General features: G+C 35.0%; 1 protein-coding gene and 2 long non-coding RNA genes across 6 annotated transcripts in view; 2 read left to right on the top strand and 1 right to left on the bottom strand.

Annotated features, from left to right (window-relative positions):
- LOC112930978 (uncharacterized) overlaps positions 1-25,736 on the bottom strand; it is a 156,768-nt gene that overhangs the window by 97,350 nt on the left and 33,682 nt on the right. For 2 of the 4 annotated variants that reach the window (XR_012001011.1, XR_003237240.2), the window contains exons 2-3: positions 17,353-17,479; positions 10,670-10,853 (exon numbers count right to left, since the gene is read on the bottom strand). This is a non-coding gene — a long non-coding RNA (uncharacterized lncRNA). The remainder of the gene's footprint in view (positions 1-10,669; positions 10,854-17,352; positions 17,480-25,736) is intronic. The other 2 variants (XR_012001010.1, XR_012001012.1) reach the window with 1 other exon arrangement.
- The window catches only part of MYOZ2 (myozenin 2), a 42,811-nt gene continuing 17,954 nt past the window's right edge, over positions 880-25,736 (top strand). The window contains exons 1-4 of the mRNA XM_026013455.2: positions 880-1,051; positions 1,611-1,699; positions 17,388-17,557; positions 23,637-23,766. Of these exons, the coding sequence (XP_025869240.1) occupies positions 1,624-1,699; positions 17,388-17,557; positions 23,637-23,766 (376 nt within the window). The 5' untranslated portion in view covers positions 880-1,051; positions 1,611-1,623. The remainder of the gene's footprint in view (positions 1,052-1,610; positions 1,700-17,387; positions 17,558-23,636; positions 23,767-25,736) is intronic.
- Positions 2,146-5,085, top strand: LOC140598564 (uncharacterized). The gene is made up of 3 exons (XR_012001014.1): positions 2,146-2,629; positions 3,116-3,170; positions 5,008-5,085. It is a non-coding gene; the product is annotated as an uncharacterized lncRNA (long non-coding RNA).

Here is a 25,736-nt window from a genome sequence, read left to right as displayed (position 1 = left end):
GAAAACTATAAAGAAAAATGAAGCAAATTTAGGACCAGAGAGTGGCATCATGTGATATTTTAGACAACGTGCCTGGGAAAGTGCTTTTTGAGGAATCAATAGTTGAGTGGAGTCCTGATTGCATGAGAGAGTGAGCCATATGGGTAGAGAAAGAGCATGTTACAGCAAGCAAGAAATAATAAAAGCAAAAGCCCAGAAATGGGGACATCTTTCTTCTGTGTTCAAAGACCAGCAAGGAGGCCAACAAAGCCTGCCTTCCAAACCTGTTATTCTATCATACTTCAAACAGGAATCCTTGACACCAGATCTTGCAATGATTAGCCAACCTTATAGGCACTGTTCTTTCTTTACGGGGTCTCTTCAAAAAGTATGACCTAGTTATGCATCTAAGCTTTTACTCAAATAGCTCCATGGTTCAACCTTGAACATCATTTCCAAGTGCTCCCCCACTTCATCATTCAAATACGAGCCACTTTTTTTTAACCTAGCATAAGTTCTCACTTCTGCTTAAGGGATGGCTCTACTGATCCACCCCACATCGCTTTCCTCATTCTTGAAACTCCATAGATATTATTTCCCATACTTTCATTTTAATGGTTAATGATCTATCATTCTGTTCTAATTCATGCATGTGTCTTGCCACCTTAATTAAGATGCAGCATAAGATCCATCTTAAAAAGTTTTAAAAATCCCTTTTGGCCACTATCTCCTCAAAGAGAAGGTGCTCCATAAAAACTTTCTGTATGTTCATTCAACCACCTCCCAAACTAGAAACACAATGGAGAGAACCTAATCTTTCTCTGTTCCTCCCTGTGGCCAGGAAGATATGAGTAGCTGAAGTATTTGGTGCTATATATAGTCAGTTGATGTCAGCTGGATGCCAGTCTCTTCAGAAAGGCTCAGTCCCCAGTTTGAGTCAGAGCTAGGGACCATGCCGTCTCAGGCTCAGGGATAAAAACCATCGGGCCCAAGTGCCATCCATATTCCATCTCCACTCTTTCCTCCACAAATTGGGATTCATCCCTGCTGAAAAGCACAGTCTAAGAGCAAGGTGAGTATATTGTTTCCTAAAATGTTTTATTAGTCAGTTTGTCCAAGGAGGTTCAGAGTTATGACTCATAAATGGGCATTCTTTGCTTTAAAGGGCAGCTGTTGATGCTAATATTAAAAGGCCACCACCAATGAGTTCTGGTTTAATCTAGTGTCCTTCTTCATTCTTAGAGTTTGCTGGAATTGATGTACTCTGATGCTGGCACAAATTAAGGCCAATAAGGAAACAATGACAGATTAAAATAAACCATGGAAAAGCAAGAGGGAGGGGAAAGGAGGCAGCTCTTTCATTGTTTCTGATTGCCTGGTGACCATTGTACAAGTGTGCAGATAAGACTGGGCCTGAAACCCTGAGTATTATCTTCTGTTCACTGTGACATTGCCTGTCAATGAATAACATGCCCTGTCACCAGATAGAGAATGCATATTAAATCACTCAGTAGAAAGCAATAATAAATTCCTAGTAAGGAACAAAGATGTTCTCTTTCAAAAGGATGATTATAAGACACTCCAAATGAGTTCCTCATGTTGCCTCAATAACGTTCCTTTATTTTCTACAGGGAACAAAAAAACATGCTTTCACATAATACCATGGTGAAGCAGAGAAAACAGCAAGCATCAGCCATCATGAAGGAAATCCATGGAAATGGTATCAATAAACATCCTTCTTTAGCATTAATATAGCTCCGCATTAATGAAGATCCTTCCTGATGTTATTTAGTATTCTATAGATTACTTCCTTTAAATTCTTGCTATTGTGTCATAACAAACCTGGAGCTCTAGGGGGTGTAGAAAAGCCTATGGTAACTAATCCTTTTGTAGTCATCCTTTCTCATCTGAAAGCTATTTTCAGATGAACAACTGCTCTAAAGGAATGAAGCAATCTGACAGCTGATGTACATTCTGCCTGGCTTGCCTTTCACATTTCACATTATAAGTTAATATCACTCTCAATTCCTTTTTTTGGACAGGTCTCATACTTGTCTCCATGGTCCAACCACATGGCATATCTTGATTTCTTTTACTTACATTACATAAAACATTAAAAATATACTTTATCATCCTTTTTGGACAAAAGCTGTTGAGTTAGAGTTCATATTATGAATATTCTTTAACCCTGAAACCAGTCTCCATATTTAGTAATTGGTTTAATACAATATTTTCTGTAGAGACTTACTTTTGTTTATAATGTCTAAGGAAATATAAAGTTTATGTAGTCTCAAAGTGTGTAACTCAAAAAAATTTAATATAAATTAGAGACAAGATGATATTCCACTCTCCTTTTCCTTCCTTAAGTTCTAGCAAATAACTCTAGAAAGCAATACTTTCTAAATTGCACTTTGATTGTTATAAAGGAAAGTGAACTCTATGAGCAAGCAAAGGATAGCATCAATTTTAAAAGTGAACGAGTAGAATATCCAAATGTTTTTAAGGGCTGGTTTGAGCCATTCCAGATATATCTGTGGAGTTTTCAGAGTGCCTCCTTATTTCCCCTCCATTGACAAGGAATGTAACCTTTCACCTGAACACTATTGAGACCTAAAGGCATGAGATCTGGTGGGGGCAGCCAGGAACAGGGGTAAGTATGGTGTTTTCATATTTCACCTTCCATAAAGCACACTGCATAGAACAAATCAAGGATTGTTTTAGGCCCTCCCATACAATGTAGTCATATCTAAAGAGTCCTATTATTAAGTTTTATTTTCTATTTTTTGCAACATAAAATTAGCATGCTGTATTCAACTTAGTTTCCACGTTTTACTATGATGTCAGACTAGCTTGGAATAAAGTGAAAATAGTTCTGAATCAGATTCTAGAACTAAACTTGTACCAGTCCAAAGTTCAAAACTTCACACATCTTTTACATTTTTATGCTTCTTTATATTTCCTGCTTCAGGCAGTTTACTTGAAATTGTTTCTTTTAGTTTTCCTGATCAATAAGGAAAAACTAGATGGACACTTGAGTTTGAGAATAAATTATTTACCTTAAAATTGGACTTGAGATAAATTATTTTCTAATTGTATTATAATCATTAATCAATTGATCCATTTAATGTATTCCCAGTTTAAATCATGTGTTGGATTCTACTCTATGTTAGTCCTGACATAGACCTACAAGGGTAAGAATATCTTTTTCTTTTTCTTATAACTTATGTGTTTGTGAAATATTAAAAAAAATACTATTATCTCTCAAGGGGAAGAAACCCTCCAAATTATTATCTTACCACCAGCAGGTCCTGGCCATGTAAAGTCTGCTGAAGCCTCCTTCCCAAGTCACGGGTAGATTTCCAGCCCCCTAAGTGGAGTCACATGCTCTGCCTTTGTTTGGAGGTCAAGTATCCAGATAATGCAGGATGATCGCAAACTTTCTTAACTCATCTCAGATAAAATAGCTGTAGTACTTTATGAAACAACTTAAATGATTTCCCTTTCTTATTTCTTCTGACATTTTATATGGAATTTTACTATTTGTATATGACATGGTGTCTAGAGATCTGAAGCTTGGGAAGTATCATGGATGCAGAGATGAGACAGACTGCAGAGGAGCCTTTTTGGGAATAATCCTCCAAACTTTCACATACTTCACAGCAGTAAAAAATCTGGATAACTTAAGATAGAGCATGCAACTATTTTGATCTTAACTATAACACTAAGTGAATCAAACTTGGATTGGATTTTCCTTTATAAAACTGAACAGAGAAGGATGTTTTCAAAGCCCTTCTCCCTTGATGCACAAAATATTGTGTATCAAAAAATTTTTTGGTATGTTACAACTCCTTTACTTTTTATATCACTTTTCAAAAACATTTAGCCTGGAGAAGAATGAAATGTGACAATAAGCTGCCTAAGTTGGTTGTCTCTTAACATGAACTGGAAGGAAGTTCACTCCAGTTCTTGTGTCTGGGAGAGACACTATACTGGTGAGCCTCTGAAACCAATTGGTAGGAAAATATAAGAATCAAAAAAGGAGGGTTTTACATCAGAAAACTCATTCCATCTGAAGGAGAAATAACCTCAAAGAATTAATGAGAAATCCTATCTATATAGGCTAAAATATATAGAATTGGATAGAATGAGTAAAAATGTAGGTAACTTTCAACCTCTACTAACTATGCCCCAAATTGTTACTCATTATGGAACCATTATGTTTGTGGTGTCAACTTATGTCCCAGCAGCAAATATACCACACTCCCAACAAATAATTAATAGAAAGTATGCCCTGACACTAAGGCTCAATACTTTTACATCTCTTATATCATAATATCACGATTATCAGCATGCTGATCATAGTATTAGAAGGAGTAGAGCTGATGGTAGTAGTTGTCTTGTGTTACTGCTGTGATACAAAACTGTGCTTTATACAGAAGTATGAGAGTCATGTTGCTGCCATCTAACAAGTGCTATTCTAAAAGACAGACAAAAATATAGAAATGTTTTGCCATTATCTGTGCATGAGCTAGTTGTGGGGGCATGAAAAGTTGGCTTATAAAAGTTTCATACCCATCAGCTCTGTGCTGTTTACTCCCAATTGGTACATATTCTCTAGTATTAATCCTGTTTCTCTCTCAGTAACTCTTTCAGACTTGAATACCAGAGGAGGAGGGAAGGAGATAGGAAAGCACAAAATGATAGGGAGTCATAAGTTGACAGAGAAAGAGGAGGGGGAGTAAGAATAGAAGGGGATGCTCTCTGGAGCAATTGGCATTTGTCCAGAAATGGTGGAAAAAAGGAATTGGAACTAAAATAACCATAAGAAGAACCAGGCATAAGCTGTCCGTTGGTCTTACACAGATAAAACTGACAGTGTAGAAGAACTTCAGAAACAGGGAAAACCAAGTGCCTCGAAAGGCTGCTTCAGTCTCCCTATAGTTTTTTTTCACTGGGGCTCAGAGAAGGCTTTTTTGGTATGTTTCTTGTTTATGTTTTTTTATTTTTCCACACATGACTGGTGAACAGCTTTTCCCAGCACACAGAAGAGGATTGAGCAGACTGTTTTTGTGACTTCAGGAAAGAGTTTAGCTTTGTGGTCTGAAAACAGGAAGTCCAGGTTCTAAATGGAGCGCTGTTGTTGATATGGTACCAGGAGCCCTGGGTTCCAGACCAGACATCAGATTCTTCATCTGAGCATGAGAAGGTTGGATTTGCTGATACATCTAATTCTAAAATTCCATTATTCTAATATATTGAGCTATGTGCTGAAGTCAGACATCAGCGTATTTGAGTTTCTCTAATAACAAAGACAATGATAATAAAATACATGGGCACTTTGAAAAGTACAGAGTATAAAATCTAGAAATTCAGATGAAAGATTATGTGAGGACCCCTTTTGTTTCTCCTGTATCAGCATATCTTAAACTGTAACCAGTCAAGCCATCAGTGTTAAAATTAAGACACCGAGAAGGCCTTAAATACCACAGATCAAACATAAAAAGTTGGGGGAGAAAAAGAACTTAACCTAATGCTTCAGTGTACAAGTTTATTAGTTTTTCTTGGTTTAAATTCATACATTAGCATTCCATAACCCCAAGGAAAAAAGTATGTTTTGTTTTGGAAGTTGGTGTGCAGTAACATCTTGTGAATTCATAGATTTTCTGAGCATGCCAGAGGTTTCTAAGCTTCTAATAAAATCCATCAGAAAAGTAGTAGCAGAGAGCTAGGTTAAATTTTTGTTACCACCCAAGTAGAAATCACAGTATTTAAGTCCAACAATATTATTCTATCATGCTAGTTTCTTTGTGGCCTTTTTCACTCTAATATGCTGTACATGTACATTTTATAAACAGTAGTAGATGGGTAATTCAAATTGTGTAATTCAATATAATGGTAATCTCATTTCTTAAATGTTTATAAAATTCCAGTTATTAAATGATAGTATTTTTTATAAATTTATTTTTTATTGGTGTTCAATTTGCCAACATATAGAATAACACCCAGTGCTCATCCTGTCAAGTGCCCACCTCAGTGCCCGTCACCCAGTCACCCCCACCACCTGCCCACCTCCCTTTCCACCACCCCTAGTTCGTTTCCCAGAGTTAGGAGTTTTTCATATTCTGTCTCCCTTTCTGATATTTCCCACTCATTTTTTCTCCTTTCCCCTTTATTCCCTGTCACTACTTTTTATATTCCCCAAATGAATGAGACCATATAATGTTTGTCCTTCTCCGATTGACTTATTTCACTCAGCATAATACCCTCCAGTTCCATCCACGTAGAAGCAAATGGTGGGTATTTGTTGTTTCTAATGGCTGAGTAATATTCCATTGTATACATAGACCACATCTTCTTTATCCATTCATCTTTTGAGGGACAGAAGGCTCCTTCCACAGTTTGCCTATTGTGGACATTGCTGCTAGAAACATCGGGGTGCAGGTGTCCCGGCATTTCATTGCATCTGTATCTTTGGGGTAAATCCCCAGCAGTGCAATTGCTGGGTCGTAGGGCAGATCTATTTTTAACTCCTTGAGGAACCTCCACACAGTTTTCCAGAGTGGCTGCACCAGTTCACATTCCCACCAACAGTGCAGGAAGGTTCCTCTTTCTCCACATCCTCTCCGACATTTGTGGTTTCCTGCTTTGTTAATTTTCACCATTCTCACTAGTGTGAGGTGGTATCTCATTGTGGTTTTGATTTGTATTTCCCTGATGGCAAGTGATGCGGAGCATTTCCTCATGTGCTTGTTGGCCACGTCTGTCTTCCTCTGTGAGATTTCTGTTCATGTCTTTTGCCCATTTCATGATTGGATTGTTTGTTTCATTGCTGTTGAGTTTAATAAGTTCATTATAGATCTTGGAAACTAGCCCTTTATCTGATACATCATTTGCAAATATAAATGATAATATTTTAATGGTAAGTTTTTGAAAACTTTATAAAACAGCCATAGGACTCAAATCAAGGCAAAGAGATATTAAACAGGAAATTAAAGAATCTTAAATGGATTTCAAAATCCACATTTTAATGTAAAAAAAGTTATTTATGACCCTATTATCAATTGTAGTCTTTTCAGGCATTATTCAGAATCACAGTGTGGACTATTATCTTTTATGTAATATGTATATATGTATGTTACATTTTGCAATAAAGCATATTTTATGGACCATTATTCAATCCGCAAAGGCCAACAGGCAGAAGGGACTGATACAAGTACAGAGAAAATCTCTTGGCCTCAGGCTTCTAAGTAAATCAACAGGACCATGCTAGAGCAAGTCTGTTTCAGTTAACTCCTCTGCACTGCTTTTGCCCAGTCCACCAGAATTGCAGCTGCCAAGGTATCAGGGGGAAAGCGTTTTTAAAAAGATCTTTTGTCTTACTACAATTATGTGTAAGTGAATATCTTTACAAACTGAATTAGATTCACTGATCTAACTCTAATTTTGGTAGGATCAAAATTTCACATTAAATACGTAGAACTACCTACGCACACATAAGTCATTTGATCAAGTTTCAGAACATTAATGTCTGAAATGAGTGCAAAAAAAAAAAGAATGTTTCCTTTTGGAGGAAGGAACTTAAGTCCAGTGTTTGTTCATAAGACTATGCATCCAAGTAAGCTTTGAAAAAGAAGCTGATTGAATTTTCAAAGATCACATGTCTTAAGGAAATGCAATTTTCCATTTGGTTTCTAATACTCAGAGTAATAGGGCTCCACAATATGAAAGGTAGAAGGAAAGTATACTCAAGAATCAAAATATTTAAACATTTTAATGTGAGATTTTAAATATTAATTTAACTACAAAAGCCACTAGTAGTGGCTAGTAGTAGTGTAATGAGGACAGTACAGAGGAAGAATATTGGTTAACAATTATTTATTATTTCTAGTAGATGAAAATTTGTGGGCTTTTTTGTGGAAATTAATTTGGTTATGGGCCAGACCCTTAGCTTATATGTCTATGTCAATTTATAATTAAGGTATTCGACTGTTCATAAATAATCACCGATTCTTGAAATAGTAGCAAAATATGATATATCAAATCTATAAAGTCTTTAAAGAATAAAGGAAAAATGCTGGATCACTATAAATGACATCAACAGGAAAGTATGTCTAGCAATATTATTTTCAATAGATGATCTAATGCCACAAAGACAACCTTTAATCCATCAAGGCAAGGATATGTATCCTGAATAAGTTATATCATTTATCAGGCATCCAGATTAAATACAGTGTTAAGACCCTGCAGAGGGGTTTGCAATAAAGGGCAGGGAACAGCTGAACTTGGATTCTATGTGCTCAGTTGACTTTGTTCTTCACTCTGAAAGTTTAAGTAATGAAAGTGTTTATACATTAGATTCCCCTCATGGATGGTTTGCAACTCCTGCTCTAGTTACATCTTACATTTAACTATTAGAAGGGAAGGGAAGAAAATCTTAGAGATTTTAGATACGTCTTTTGTTGTTTGTTTGTTTATGCAAAATATGTTGACTTAACATATTCCCCTGTCTAGTGCTTGGCTAGTAAATACTTAACAACTGGTTCTCTGGGGGAGAAATGCCTTGGTTTCTAGAGTTTGCCAATTTCAATGGTTTAAATACACTCACCATAGCTGATTTCAAGCTACTGTCAAGAAGGCACTGAATGCAGAATTAGAAAAATATGTGCAGTAATACATTATATAGTATTTCCACCATACACATACACATGCAAACAGATATAAGTAACATCAGGAACACAGATAATAGCAAAACATAGTAAAAAGACCGAGAAAGTGATATTTTGAGTATTCCTTTGATTTTAAATACTTTATCTAATTATTAAATTTATATAATTTAATTTTAATTAGGGCTGTGTTTACTGAAGTTAACTACTGGCTCACAGAATTCTTGCAAATTTACCAGTCAATTCTTGTGAGCCAGTAGAAGCTTGCTCTAGTGCTGACTTATCATCTAGTACTTCTGGCCCCAGGGGTCTTTAATACTTTCAGATGGCCACTCACTATGTTGTGCTTACATGTAACAAGGTAAAGAAAGCATCTTTGGCACAGCATTTGCAGAGAAAAGTCATGATATTCATTCTCATTGGCCTGGATTAGGTCTTGTACTTGTTTCTGAATCAATCACAAAGCCGATCAATTCCAGTCAAACACAACCCAGAAGACTACTGTAAATCACAGGGGCCAGCAGGATGGAATCTACTTAAGTCATATGGCTATTTCAGAAATGTTGGTGGAATCAGCTAATATTGGGGGACCATTAGGAAGAGGGAAATGAAATAAAAACATTTTCTCAAATATCTGTCTAGAGTCACAGAATTAAACTTACACCATAGCTTGGAATTTAGAAGATATTGAAATTAACATAATAATGTGCTATTCCTTTTCTAACATCTCTATTTTCATTTAACCCTTTGTAATGACTCAAATTAGTATCAGAAATGGGGAGGAAGAAAAAAGCTGCTTTTCTGTTATGGTTTCTTTATGGAAAAACTTTGTAGCTTTAACTGTAAGGAGAAAGATTCCATAACTATAAAGATTGCTAACTGGGCATTTTCTAGTGGATGCCTGCTTTGTGACATTTTCCATTTCCTGAAAATTTCATACTAGAAAGGTTTTTCAGGAAAAACCTAATTAAAAAAAAAAAAAAACATTTGTAGGTGCACCTGGGTGGCTCAATGGTTGAGCATCTGCCTCCAGCTCAGGTTATTGATCCTGGAGTCCTGAGATTGAATTCCACATCGGGCTCCCCACAGGAAGCCAGCTTCTTCCTCTTCCTGTGTCTCTGCCTCTCTCTGTCTCTCATGAATAAATAAATAAAATCTTTAAAAAAATTATTTGTAATATATAATTACATTTTATCAAATATGTATTTCTAGAAAAGGTTAAATAGAAAAAATCTGTAGATTTTTTATTTTTTTGTGTTACTGTTTCATTCTCTCTCTCTCTCTCTCTCATTGCTAACTAAATTGTTTTGAAAAGCATTTAAAAAAGGAGATTCCCCCCTCCTCTAACTGCACTAAGTAGAAGGAATACTGTTTCTTCTATCCTTTGTGATCTAAAGGGAACTTGCTATTTAGATTATAGAATATAGATATAGAAAAAAGTTGAGAGAGCCCACTCTATCATTGTCTCTATAATATTGACATATAATATAATAATATAATATTGAATATAATATTCACAGATATGCTGAAAATAACCTAGCTTCTTCTTCCATGTTCCAAGCACACAGTAACAAAGATTCCAAACACTTGCAAATAACCGAAGGTGAATATTCCCTGTAGAGCTCAGCAGGCTGGCAAGCAAATCCCAGGGAACTAAACACCCTCCCCTTTGCTTTGCTCTGTTCCTCCTATTCCTTTTCAGTAGGCAATCTGTGCCATCCCTGGGGATTGTAAAGCATAGCTTCTTCTTTTTTTCAAACTAGAGAGCAGACAAAGCTGCTTTGCATTGCATTAGGAGGGGCTATGAATTTTTTTAATTAAATTTTTAAAATAATACACTTGATTTTTTAGAGCAGTTTTAGGTTTACAGAAAAAAACAAGGAGAAAGTATGGAGTGTTCCCATATACCCCTTCTCCTCCCAACACATAGTTTCCCCTATTATTAACATCTTGCCATAGTGTTATATACTTGTTATGGTTGATGAACAAATATTGATACACTATTAAAAGCTAAAGTTCAGGGGTACCTGAGTGGCTCAGTTGGTTAAATGTCCAACTCTCGGTTTCAGCTGGGGTCATGATCTCAGGGTCCTGGGAATGGAGACCCTCATCGGGTTCTTTGCTCAGTGCAGAGTCCACTGGAGATTGTCTCCCCCTCACTCTGCTCCTCCCCTGCTTGCGCATGCTCTCTCTCAAATAAATAAATAAAATCTTAAAAAAAACAAAAACAAAAACAAGCACTGTAGTCCATAGTTTACACTAGGGATCACTCTATGTAGTGATCTTTGGACTTTCATGAATGCATAATGTCATGTATCTGCCATTATAGTATCATACAGAACAGTCTCACTGTCCTAAAAATCCCTTGTACTCTATCTGTTTATCCTCATTCCCCACCCCACAACTCCCTGGCACCACTTTTACTGTCTTTTGGACTTTTGCCTTTTCCAGAATGTCCTGTAGTTGGAATGACATTAGCATGTAGCCTTTACAGACTGGCTTTTTTCATTTAGCAGTTTACACTTAAGTATTATTCATGTCTTTTTATGGCTTCGTAGCCCTTTTTTCTTTTTTGAGTTAATTGTAGTTCATATGTAATTGTAAGAAATAATACATAGCTGTCCCATCATGTACATTTTCCTAATTTCCCCCAAGGTAATGTCTTACAAGGCTGTACTACACTATCACAACCAGAATATTGTCACTAATACAGTCAAGAGACTCCTGCCAATCACTATTCTGCTCGGTATATATTTTTTCATTTCAAGAATATGTATATATATATATATATATATACACACACACACACACACACACACACACACACACATATATACACATATAGCTTTTATTATATACATATAGCCTTATACATATAGCCATATATATATATATACACATATAGTGTGTGTGTGTGTGTGTGTGTGTATATATATATATATATATATAGAGAGAGAGAGAGAGAGAGAGAGAGTGTGTGTGTAACCTTTGGGAATGGCTTTCTTCACTCAGTGGAATTCTCTGGAGATAGATCCGGATGATGTATGTTTCAATAGTTTTGGTACTTTTTTTTTTTTAATTTTTATTTATGATAGTCACACAGAGAGAGAGGGGCAGAGACATAGGCAGAGGGAGAAGCAGGCTCCATGCACCGGAAGCCCAACGTGGGATTCGATCCCGGGTCTCCAGAATCGCGCCCTGGGCCAAAGGCAGGCGCTAAACCGCTGCGCCACCCAGGGATCCCAGTTTTGGTACTTTTTATTGCTGAGTACCATGATATGGATGGACCACAGTATTTTTAACCATTTACCCATTGAAGAATGTCTGGATTTTTTTTAAGATTTAAAAATTTTTTTTAAAAATTTATTTATTAATGAGAGAGAGAGAGTGCCCGAGCAAGCGCACGGCAGAGACACAGGCAGAGGGAAAAACAGGCTTCATGCAGGGAGCCTGATGTGGGACTTGATCCTGGGGCTCCAGGATCATGTCCTGGGCTAAAGGTGGCACTAAACTGCTGAACGACCCAGGCTGCCCTTGTTCTGTTTTCAATTAAGAAAACATGCTATGAACATTTGTACATAGCTTTCTGCGTGAATGTAAGCTTTCATTTTACTAGGATAAATGCCCAGTATTCCTGTTAGTTCTATGGTAGGTTTTTAACAGAAACTACTAAATTACTTTCTAGAGTGGCTTTACCATTCTAATTTCCAAGAGCAACATATGAGTGATTATGAACTGGGTGCTAATTCTTGACATGTTTGGTAGACTTTTCCAGTGAAACTATCTAAATTTGAAGATTTCTTTTTTGGGAGATTTTAAAATTGTAAATTTGATTGCTTTATAGTCTAAGATTAATCAATTATCTATTTGAAATGTGATACTTTGTGCTTTTCAAAAATTGTTCAGTTTTTTTAAGTTTTCAAATTTATGTGAATTTATGTATAAAGTTGTTCACAGTATTCTCTTATTTTTCATTTGCTATCTACAGTATCTGTAGTTCCTGTAGTTTCTTCTTTTGTTCCTAACATTGGTAATTTGTATCTTTTACATTTTTGTCTGCGTCAGTCTAGCTAGGGACTTGTCAATTTTATTGATCTTTCAAAATCTAACTCCATGCTTAACTGGTTTTTAATTTCTGCTGCTATTTTTATTATTTCTTTCCTTCTGCTTGCTTTGGGTTGATTTTACTCTTCTTTTTCTAGGTTTTTTTTTTTTTTTTTGATAGAAAGAATGCATGTGCACATGTGTGCAAACTGGTGGGGGTGTGGGTGGAGGGTGAGGGGTAGAGGAAGAAGGAGAGAATCTTAAGCAGACTTCCTGCTCAGTGTGGAGCCCTTTGTGGGGCTTGATCTTAGGACCCTGGGATCGTGACCTGAGCAGAAATCAAGAATGGGACAATTAACTGACTGAGCACCTAGTTGCCCCCTTTTTCTAGGTTTTTAAGGTGGAAGCTTAGATTATTCATTTGAGACTTTTTCTTTCTTTTTTTTTTAATGTATGCATTTAGTGCTACAAATGTCTTGCTCAGCACTGTATAACTGTGTCCCATGAATTTTGATATGCTCTTTTTATTTTCATTTAGATCAATGAATATTTATTTATTTATTATTTATTTTCAATCAATGAATTTTTTAAATTTCCCTTGATACTTCCTCTTTGACCCATGGATTGTTTAGAAGTATATTGTTTAGTTTCAAAATGTTTAGAGATTTTCCTATTATCTTTCTGTTCTTGATTTCTAATGTGATTCCATTGTAACCAGAAAGCATATTCTGTACAATTTTAACTCTTAAATTTGTTGAGGTTTATTTTACTCATGACCAGAGCCAAAATAAAAAGTCAGACATTTATCCATCTGAGTCAACCAGGTGGCCAACACCCTGTTACTTTCAACTTGCCTATATTGTTCAACTCACTTATTTGAAGTGAGTATCTTGTAGATAGCATATAGATGGGTCACATTTTTAAATATAGTCTGCAGTCTTTGTCCTTTAATTGATATATTTAGAGCATGTATATTTAATGTGATTATTGATGTGTTAGGGCTTAACTATTTTATTTGTTTTCTGTTTGTTGTCTCTGGTTTTTCATTTCTGTTTTCTTTTTCCCATTTTTCTATGGATTACTTGAACATTTTTAAGATTTCCATTTCTATTTATCTATAGTAATTTCAAGTCCATCTGTAATAACTTTTTTAGTAGTTGCTGTAAGGATTACATTACATATACATAACTTATCAAGGTCTACTAATATTGTCACTTTATCAATTCAAGTGAAGTATAGAAAACTTACCTACTTTCATGTCCCTTTATTCTCTTCTGTTAATAATATAATTATCTTAACTATTTCTTCTACATTCATTTATAATTATATCAGAGACTGTTACAATTTTTGCTTCTAACAGCAAACATAGTTTAGAAAACTCAAGAGGAGAGGGGAAGGTTATTGTATTTACCCATACTGTTGCTTACTCTATTCTTTCCTTGCTCCGTATTTTATTGTTTCCCTTCTGTTTAAAGAACTTCCCTTAGCTGTTTGCTATGATCTGAGTGTTTATGTCCCTGCCAAATTCATATACTGCAACCATAATGCCCCTTGTGGTGGTATTAAGATATAGAATCTTTGGAGGTGATTAGGTCATGACAACGGGGTCCTCATGAAAGCACATTAATGCCCTTATAAAAGAGGTCCAAGAGAGCTACCTTGTCCCTTCCACCATGTGACAACACAGTAAGAAATCAGCAATCTGGAATCTAGAAGAGAGCTTTCACCAGAACCCCAACTATGCTGGCACCTAGATCCCAGACTTCCAGTCTCCAGAACTGTGAGAAATTTCTGTTGTTTAGAAGCTACCGATCTTTGGTATTTTTTTTATAGCTGCCTGACCATTGTCTTAGGATAGGTTTCCAGGAAACAAATTCTCCTAGTTTCCCTTTATTTGAAAATATTTCAAATTCTCCCATTTCTAAAGGATATTTTGACTGGATATCAGATTCTGGGTTGACAGGTTTTTTTTTTTTCCTTTTTCTTTCAGTAACTTTGTGCCACTTTTTCCTGATTTTCATGGTTTCTAGTGAGAAATTCACTATCATTTTTATTTCTTTTTCTCCCTATAGGTAAGCTGTCATTTTTCTCTGGCTGCTTTCAAGGTTTCTCATCTTTAATTTTTAGGAGTTTTTAATATGTCTTGTGACATTCTGTTGATTTATCTTGTACAAGACACTTAGCTTCTTGAATCTGTAGATTTCTCTTTCTTGCCTGATTTGAGGAGTTTTTAACCATTATTTCTTTGAGTACTTTTCTAGCCTCACTTGCTTCTACTCTCCTGGACCTTCAGTGACACAAATGCTGTGTCTTTTGTTCTAGTCCTACTATTCCCTAAGCCTTTCTTCATTTTTTTTCAGTTTATTTTTTTCTCAGTTGTTCTTATTGGGTGATTTCTATTAGTTTATCTTCCAGTTCACATATTTCTTTTTCCCTTTCTCCCCTCTCTTCTGCTAGTGACTCCATCCACTGAACTTTTATTTTGGTTATATATTTTCAGTTCTAAAGTTTCCATTGGGTCTTTATATCTTTTATTTCCCTGCCATAACTTTTTCTTTGCTGAAGCTTTCTATGTTTTCATTTGTTTCTAGGAGCTTTGTAATCGCTACTTGAAGCATTTTTATCGTGGCTGCTTTAAAATCTTAATTGTATAATTTTAATATTTCAGTCATCTCATGTTGGCATCTTTTTTCGTTTGGTTTGAGATCTTCCTGGTTCCTGGTATGAAAAGATTCTTTACTGGAGCTTGGAAATTTTCATATTCTGCTCTAAGACTCTTGCTCTTATTTAAGCCTTCTTTTTCATCTATCCTAGTCTGACACTGCTTCAGCAGGAGGCAGGGAAAGAGTGCCACCTCATCACTGTCAGGTGGAAGTAGAAGTGCAAGTTCTTCACTTGGCTTCCACTGGAACTTGAGGGGAAGAGTTCTTAATTACTGACAGAATGGGGTGGTAGTTTGAAATCACCACGTGGTCTTCACTAACACTGCAGGGAGGGAAGGTTGTTACTGGCTGACAGGTATGAAAGTCCCAGCTTCCTTGGCTTTTCTGATACCATCCCTGTGGGAATTTGGGGGCACCTTGTTACAGCCTCAGAAGGGTAAAATTCTGGAGTCATCACTTAGGCTTTGTTGATACGGATAGGACCCATGCTTTTTCTTTGGTATTTTGCTGAAGTAGCATGGCTATTGTCCAACAAAAGTTTTCTGTTTTTCTAGGCTGCTCTTTTCCTAGTCTTTTGGCTAATGATCAGTCTTTTGTTAGGGCGGTTTTTTTTTTGTTTTTTGTTTTTTGTTTTTGTCTGCCCTTGTTGGCGTGCCTGAGCTGCTAGCATCTTAGCACCAAGTCTGGGATTTATTAAGTTAAAAGAAAACCTAGAGAATTCACTTCCATGTTATTCCTTGAGTCCTGAGGTTCCTAGCTAGTTGCCTTTTTCTCTTCACCTTCCAGAGTCTTCTTATGTTTGTTTTATACATATCATCCAGGACTTATAATTGTGTTTAGTAGAAGTACAGGGAAAAGATATCTACTCTATTTTCCCAGAAGCAGAAGTCTTGATATTAGTGGAGGTCCTCTCCATGTAACATCAAAATATGTAAACAAATAGTTTTTTTTCCAAAGAGAAATAAGAAGAAAATTCAAGTAATTCTGTTATTTCATCCCTAATACCTCCAAAAACCTAATTATTAGGGTTAACTTGTCACATCATCAAAGAGTATTGCCTCAATCGATCTGAATAATTTTTTATTTTACTAAAGGCCCAATTTTTTTTCCTGTGTATTTACTAGCAGTCTACAGTGGCAAGAGATTCTGTGGGTTACACAGAAATATATTCCTGATTAAGGGAGAAAATAGAGAGCTTCATTCTTTTCAATTAAAAAAAAGTCCTTTAGTACTAGAAACAGAAAATAAGAGTCATTTGCTGGATATCTCCTATATTTAATGCATGGGAGACACAAATGCTAAAACATGAAAAAGAAATGCAAACAATTAAATAAGTAAAATGGAATCAAGTAATTGTGATTCAGTGCTATGGGAATACGAAAAAGGCATGAATAATTATGAATAGAGATTTAGTGAAGGGATTCACAGAAATAGCACTTAAGCTGGATTGAGAAGGACTTGTTCATTCAATATTTACCACCTGCCTACTATATACTGGGCTCCTTGGTGGTAGCTGCAGAATGAATGGTATTTTGACAGAGACAGGGAAATGGAGTGGCCTGGATGGAGGGTAGGTACTTGAGTAATAGAGATAGCTCAAACACACATAAAAATGTGGGGTGCCAAACAGAACATATTAAAACAGTTATAAGCTGTGCTGTTTGAAAATTCATTAAATTTGGAAACACTAAATTATACTAATAGCCTTATTAGCTAATTTTCATTCGCTCTTTTTACGTGCCAGGTATCATAGCTAAGTGATTTATATATGTAACATTTTATTTAATCTTCATATCAAGCATATTCAGTAGGAATTATCCACATTGTAAATATGAGAAGCCTCAGGCTTAGAAAAATAAGTATCATATCTATAATCATACAGTTAGAAAGTAAGGAAGCTAGGATTCAACCCAGTCTGAGTAAAGAGTCTCTATCTACCTACTACACTAGAATATAGCAGGCAATAAATTATGGAATTTAGCTAAGCATTTAAAAATGCTTACCTTGGGGTTTCATGCACATGAATGTTGTTTTACAGATGTAGATGGCATGCACCTGGGCAAAAAAGTCAGCATCCCCAGAGATATCATGTTGGAAGAATTATCCCATCTCAGTAACCGTGGCGCCAGACTATTTAAGATGCGACAAAGAAGATCTGATAAGTACACATTTGAAAATTTCCAGTATGAATCTAAAGCACAAATTAATGTAGGTATAAGTTGACTATGTGGTATCTAAATAAATGGGTAGCATTTCTAAGTGTATATGTGTCACTACATTCCCAAACAAGTATTCTACATATTTATTTAACATATTTTTTCTGTTAATTCTGTTAGACTTTTCTTTCATGATAATAAATAGTTTAGATGAATAAACAAAAGAAGTATTATATATGTTATGAGTATCTTTTTAGTTCAGTAGGGACACTGCAAACCCATAAATTTGGCACTGAAAAGCTGGTCTGCTCTGCTAAGAGGAGGGGGAGGGAGTGGAGATTGGTGGAACTAAAAGTTTCCATGGTCTTATCTCTACTAGTTAAATGTTTGGGGTGAAACACTTCCAAAGCACACAGCACTCCACAAAGTAAGCATAAGCATTTTATTGGCTGAGTACATCCTGGCACTGAAACGTGCCTGAGATCTACATAGCTGAGCTTCTCTCACTCAAGGCATTTATTCCACATCGTGTAGGGAAGTCTGATTCCTATTAACAACAAAACCAAGGTGGACAAAACTCTTTAGATAAAAGTTTTTCTCAGCTCCAAATTAATAAACAAATGAACAAATTAATTACATTATAGTTTATAAATTGCATTAATACGATATTCTTTTAAACTGTCATGTAGAGAGACTGTAGAGGAAGAAGTTCATAGTAGGAAAACAACTAGCTTTGGTGAATTGGCTTTAAAAATAAAATACCAGGCATGAAGAATCAAAAAGGAATAAAGCATTGATTCTAAATTTGAAGAGGTGGTGGTGACTACAATAAATTTTGGTTTTATTTACTGAGGGTTTCTTTCTATAGCTATGGGAAGTCTGTAAGATTATTTGTGAATTTAAACTCAAACATTTGCCAGCTGCCATCACTAATATGCTGTTTTAAGAGGACATCTCACTTCTTTACAACAAACAGACTAGCTTCTCTGAGATCTCTCATCACAATTACTAAAATACATTACAGAACTAACATCCACACCCACAAACACTGTTAGTCATTCAAAATATCTGTTTTTCTGGTTAACAATAAATACAAGGGGATAACTTAAATAATTTCTTTTTCACACTAATAAGCATCCTTCAACATCCACAGATAAAGTCTAGTTATAAATATGAATTCAGTTAGACATCAAATCTTACTGAAATATAGTATTTATATTTGTGAGGGATGATTTTTCACTTCAAGTCATGGATAAATATGATGTTATATTACCCTATAATTATGTCTAATATCTACTTATCAAAAATGTCTGTAGCTAATATGGCATAAGCCTAAAATAATCCCTATCCCAGCTGATAGAGTCTAATTATATAATCATACTCTTTTAATAATGACAACAGAGGAGCAGTTTTAAGGAGTAGTATAGAATAAGGTGGCTTAAGGAAATTCTTTGAGAAGTCATCTTCAAGTCTAGACTTCTGAATAAATGAATAAATCCAGTTTTCATAACTTATACTTACATCTCTAATCTGCACTTTAACTACAAGTCTGGGGGAAGGCACAATGAGTTTTTAAATATCCTTATGAACACAACATATTCCGTCATCACCAGTATCTCATGTTATTGACAATAACCTGTGGCCAAATGTTCTGATTAAACAAAGAATGTGAGAATATGCCTTCGATATTGCTAGAAGGTTGAACACTAAATAGATAAAATAGTCCAAAATAGGCATATTGAAATAAACAATTAAATGCTGATAAGCAACTCAGAGCAATAAACAATAATAATGTATGCAATGAACTAGTATGGCATTAAGTTACATAACATACTCTAAAATCTGATGAAATCTACTCTCTAGAAATGAGGAAAGTAGTGTTCAAGGAAGTGTATTGGTTTGTCTTAAGCAACACATAATGAGGAAGACTGAAATCCAGATCTCAGAATTCTAGAATTCTTGGCACTGACACTTACCATGGTGTAATTAAAGGAAACTGGGCTGGAAACCAGGATAGTCATGCAATTTTGAGTCAATTTAAAAGTTTCTTTGGTTTCATGGACCTCTTTTTATATTTAGAAAATAAGGAAATGGACTCAAATGTTCTCTAAAGTGCCTTCTTTAACAATTTGTGTTTAATTCTAAAAATGACCTCAAATGATCATTGAGGAAAATAGTGAGTCACATTATATAATTATATTATTTGCTTTATCAAGGCACTAGATTACAACTTGGAGCAAGTCTTATTAATAGGATAGGATTTTTAAAAACCATGTTAGTTTCAGATCTATTTCCATTCATTTATTTATACTTTTGACAAATATTTATTGGGTGCCTACTGTGTTCTAGATACAATACTGGTTGCTCAAAGATAAATAAATACAGCTTTTGTGTAGTGAAGGAGAAACAAAATAACATTGAAAGATAGAAAAAAATATTACTTATAGTCTACTTCTTGAATCATCTTAAAATGATTTATGTCATATTTTCCTAATTTATTGACTACATTTTTTGAAATGAGCTTTTTCTGCTTCCCTCAAAATAATTATTTAACTCTATATACATTTCTTATTTTATTAAAATGTTTAGGACATCATTAGATGAAAATATAAGCCAACTCCCTGGTAATTTAATGCCATTTTTTGAAATATTATCATTTTAAAAATTAAAAAAATAAGGGCAGCTTTGGTCTTATACCACTGCTGAGAAACTGACAAATTCAAGCCACACAAACCTTATTACATAAATAATAACAGGAAATGTGCTTTCTTAAATTAAGATACATTTCTTCATTTCCACACAAGCTAATTTTGAAGCCCTAGTTCATGAATTGATTAAATTCTTTTTTTAAAATCTTTTTTTAAAGTAGGCTCCATGCCCAGCATGGAGCCCAATGCAGGGCTTGAACTCATGACTCTGAGATCACGACCTGGGCTGAGATCTAGAGTTGGATGCTTAACTGACTGAGCCACACAGGTGCCCTTAAGTAATGAAATTCTTACATCAACAGGCAAAAAATAAAATGCATGAAGAAAATGAGCATTAAAAAAATAATAAAATAGAAGATAATTACCATCTTATAGATAAAATAGAAGATATATCATCTTATAGATGAAATAGAAGATAATTATCATGAATCATGATTCATGATAATTAAAATTATCATCTATAAATCATTATAAAATGATATTGAGGAAAATAATCCACATTTTATAATAAAGACTACATATGTATCTATGTAACTATGGGCTTTTTGAAATCCTTCAAAATCTTAAATAATACTGGGGAAAGGGGAAGTATACTATAAAAAGTAATTCTAAAATAGTACTAAATTAAATATACTGAGTTCTCAAAATATATTTATTTTGTGCAAAAAATAACTTCTACTATGTATTTGGCACAAATTATAGAACAGGGTTTTTAGAAAATCCTTTTATTTCTATTGATATTTCAATAGAAATCATGTAATAGGCATTATCCATGTGTTTATAACTTCTATGGTTATTACCTATAAGATGCTGCTCTAGTTTTATTTTGCTTAGGGTCAACCTAACTGAAATTAAAAAGAAATACATTCTCATTTATATTTCAACTTTTTCTGAAGGGAATCACACATGATGGAACTCTGTAATTTAAGGCTTATGTCATAACTAAAGTAAGCTGCTCCCCAACTATTATTAGGTTTTGTTTGTATACTTAACGATGACAATAGAGGTACTGGGTGTCTCCTGATACTTAATGACTAGCTAGAAGCAGTTGATTGTCCTGGTCCCCAATTCCCAGGGAAAAGTCTCCAAAGAAAGTCAGTAATACAAATCTTAAATTACCATAGACAGGATGATTTGTAAGTTTAGGTGCAATGCATTTCATGGACGCATTTCAGGAACTTAGAAAAAGAATTTTTTTTTAAAGATTTTATTTATTTATTCATGAGCAACAGAGAGAGAGAGAGAGAGAGGCAGAGACACAGGCAGAGGGAGAAGCAGGCTCCATGCCCGACGTGGGACTCGATCCCAGGTCTCCAGGATCATGTCCTGGGCTTCAGGCGGTGCCAAACCGCTGCACCACTGGGGCTGCCCGAAAAAGAATTTCAAATGCATGATATTCCTATATTTATCTCAACTGGCTTTTTATTTATAACTAATGTTTTATGTGGTGGTGTCAGTTCAGAGTGAGAAAAGATACTAATCTAGTCAAATAAGTCTAACACTTAGGATAATGGCTCTTTTCAAAATGCTAAATACTAATGTTTCTGAGTCCAGTATTACACCAGTCTTTAGGAATTGTTCTAAATTTTGAGGAACCTTGGGTGGCTCAGTTCATTAAACATCTGCCTTCTACTCAGGTCATGATCCCAGGGTCCTGTGATCAAGAGCTGAGTCGAGCTCCCTGCTAAGCAAATTATCTGCTTCTCCCTCTCCTCCTGGGCTTGTGCTCTCTGTCACTATCTCTATCTCTGTCTCTCTGTCTCTGTCTCTGTCTCTCTCTCAAAGAAACAAATAAAATCTTTAAGAAAAAAAAAAGGAAATTGTACCATATTGCTTGTGGAGTAAAGTGTAAACTCTTCTGCTCAGTACTCAAGACCTTGCGCTCACCTAATAAACATGACCTCTCATGCTTTTTTGCCCCTTTCTACAAGCCAGCTCACCATTGCTAACATGTGCCCTAATCATTTTCATAGCAGCTTTCCCCACGGTGCCACAAAGAATAAGCCAAATGTAAAAGGCACCTGGAGAGTGGCTGTGGGTGGGGAAAGCCTGAGAATAAGGATAAACTATCTTTAAGTAATAAAATGTAAAAGTTATTTTTCACCATATCATGTTATAAATAAATGCAGAAGTGAAAAAGCATCTGAAAATATTTTGTGTTTATGTCACACAGAGAAAAGTCAAAATTGGTTTTTATTCACTAAATTTTTCTTTCTGAAGTTAAAAAAATTGATTCTATGTACTTTTTAGATAGATTGGCTTCTTTTTAAAACACACATTTTTCAATATAATTAAAACAGTGCTTTATTATAAAGATAAGGCTTAGTCATGCTTCTGAGGATAATACGTATTACAATGTCTTTTTTCTCCATTAAAATTCAAATTGTTTTTAAAAGTGCTGTATTATCGTCATAGAATAAATCCTAAATTATAATAGTAAAACAAATTCACCTATAGCTTGGAAGACAAACATCTCTTTTAAGCATTTGATTTCCTAGAAATCTCAAGTTTTTCCTTTTACACACCTATGCAGCTTCAAGTATAAATATTTTTTATGGGTAGCCTGGGTGGCTCAGTGGTTTAGCACTGCCTTCAGTCCAGGGTATGATTCTGGAGACCCAGGATCAAGTCCCACGTCAGGTTCCCTGCATGGAGCCTGCTTCTCCCTCTGCCTGTGTCTCTATCTCTCTCTTTCTCTCTCTGTCTCTCATGAATAAATAAATAAATAAAATCTTTAAAAATAAATATTTTTTATACACAACTAGTGTCCACATTTCAGATTAAATTTTAAAACAGGGGCAGCCCCGGTGGCGCAGTGGTTTAGCACCGCCTGCAGCCCGGGGTGTGATCCTGGAGACCTGGGATCGAGTCCCCCATCAGGCTCCCTGCATGGAGCCTGCTTCTCCCTCTGCCTGTGTCTCTGCCTCTCTCTCCCTCTCTCTCTGAATAAATAAATCTTAAAAAAAAAATTTAAACAAGACAAATTAAAGAATATAATTAAATCCCACTATAAACAAAATAGTAATGTAACAATGGCAAAGCCAAATGTTTGGCCAGTATGCTCTATATTATTAGATTAATAAAGAATTAAAAATTTAATAGATTCACCTTTACAGGGACTTTGTGAACAGTACATTAAATAATTGATACAAAGCCTTAGACATAGTGTCTGGTACATAGTAAGGTTCAATGAATTATTATTAACTGGAGTGTCATCATTAAACATATCTTAGGTTAATATCAGTAAAATTTCTCATTCAATAGCTCAATCAACTATGTATAAATTATTGAGGTCCCAAGAAACAAGGAAGTGGCACTGTACTTAAATTTTAGATACAAATCGAGTTTTGCACGTATGTATCTCCTATTAGTGCATCTAATATTTTTGAGTTTTCAGCAGCGTTTACTCTTGGTCACATACAGCACAGCATTGCCATGCAGAATGGGAAACTGGATGGAAGCAACCTGGAAGGTGGCTCACAACAAGCCCCGTCTACTCCTCCCAACACCCCAGATCCGCGGAGTCCCCCAAACCCAGAAAACATCGCACCAGGTAACTTTCTCCTTACAAACAATAAATAAACAATAAATAGAAATTGCTATGCACTTAACTATATCACTCGTGTCATTAGGATTTTTAGTAAATGGCATCTAAATGACATGGCTTTACCCATTTTATATCTATTTTATGGTTAAGTTCAAGATAAATATAGATATTTAGATCTAAGGAGTCATATAAAACATTTACCATGTTTTTTCAGATGGTTCACTGTATGTGTTGGCAATCATCTTCTTTTTAAAAGTTGAGTCATTTGTAGTTATATTGAAATTCTATTTGTATAGGACTACCATTTGTGAAGTGCTGTGATGTAGATGGTCTTTAATTTCAAAAATATCTCTAATATATTTATTACAATCCTCATTTTATGAATTAAGAAACTGAGGTCATAAATGGCAATAAACTTATATTGACTGATCAAGAATTAAATCCAGATACCAAATTTACAGATGCCTCACAAAAGTGAACTTGTGGAGATTATTTTCATTATTCTCTGCTTCCTTAAGGAACTTAAATGCAATTCTTCAAGGCTGCATATTTGTTTATTAACTTCAAAGAGAAGCAGATCCTTATTTAGTCAGTATGTGTTGTTCAGAAATATTGTTAGATTTTGAAATATTAAATCTGTCACAAGCATGATCTATTAGACAATACCTTTTCAAAATAACTGACAGCGAGTACTTCAAGTATGTCCTCAAGAGTAATGTACAAAGTAGATTTTTTAAAGGTTCAAATACTTCTATCTTGAAATTAGCAGTATCTATGTCATATTTTTGTAAAATAGTAAATTTAGCAAAAGCAATTCTAGAATTCTTCTCAAACTGCAATAGTTTTTGAAAATATGTATGTAAAGCAACTACATCATATTAAATGTTACTTAAAAATAAATTGTCAGTCATTGATGAGCTTAGGTTTATTAGGACATTCTTATTGAACACGATGAAAAAATGTATTGATAGATATAACAAAATGGCACCGAAGGAGACCAAGTACACAGTTAGAATGCATAGAGCTTTGAAGTGAAGCATTGTAGTAAAGTTTGCAAATAGCTTTCAAGTAACCTTTTTCGTGGCAGAAAAGCAGGTAACAGATTCTACATGTATAGCATTAAGTACACAGAAGAAAAACAAGCTTTAAAATTAGACAGATCTGGATTCAACCTTCTGGCTTTTTCCACCTCTGCCCATTTTACTACTGTGTTGGGAAGGAGAGTAATTTTCCTTGAGTCTCTGTTTTCCTAATTGGTAAAATAAGGAAAACAAATCTCACTGTACAGGGTTGTGAAAATTAAGGGTGGAAAGTATAGGCCCATACATAATAAAATATAGTAGTCCTCCTTATCCACAGAGGATACACCCAAAACCCCAGAGGGTGCCTGAAATTGTGAGTAGTATTGAATTCTATGTACACAACATTTTTTTCCAGCCATACACACTTATGATAAAGTTGAATTTATCAATTAGGCATAGGAAGAGATCAACAATAGCAATAATAAAATAGAACAATTATAAAATGCTGTAATAAAGCTTATGTGGTCTCTCTCTCTCTTTCAAAATATCTTATTGTACTGTATTTACTCTTTCTCCTGTGATGGTGTAAGATGATAAAATGCCTGTGTGGTGAGATGAAATGAGGCAAATGACATAGGCACTGTGACCTAGCATTAGGCAACTATTGACTTTCTGACCATGCATCAAAAGGAGGAGCATCTGCTTTGGGACAGGACTGGACTAGGAAAACTGCCTTTAACTGAAGCCACGGAAAGCAAAACCATAGATAAGAGGGAAACTACTGTACTTAGCTAAAGTTAATTCTTTCCCTATCAACTTTATAACCTTAAAAGACAATACTGTGCATACTCTTTTATCTCCAACTACTATTAGACAACCTCTTGCTTTTCTAATGTTTGGAGTGTTCTTGTTTGTTTCTTTCAACAATTAAGAGAAGACATATAGAAAGTTTGT

Source organism: Vulpes vulpes, chromosome 4, assembly GCF_048418805.1.
Source record: "Vulpes vulpes isolate BD-2025 chromosome 4, VulVul3, whole genome shotgun sequence".
NCBI lineage: Eukaryota > Metazoa > Chordata > Mammalia > Carnivora > Canidae > Vulpes > Vulpes vulpes.
Note: the sequence above shows the minus strand (reverse complement) of the source record. Positions and strands in the feature narration are given on the sequence as shown.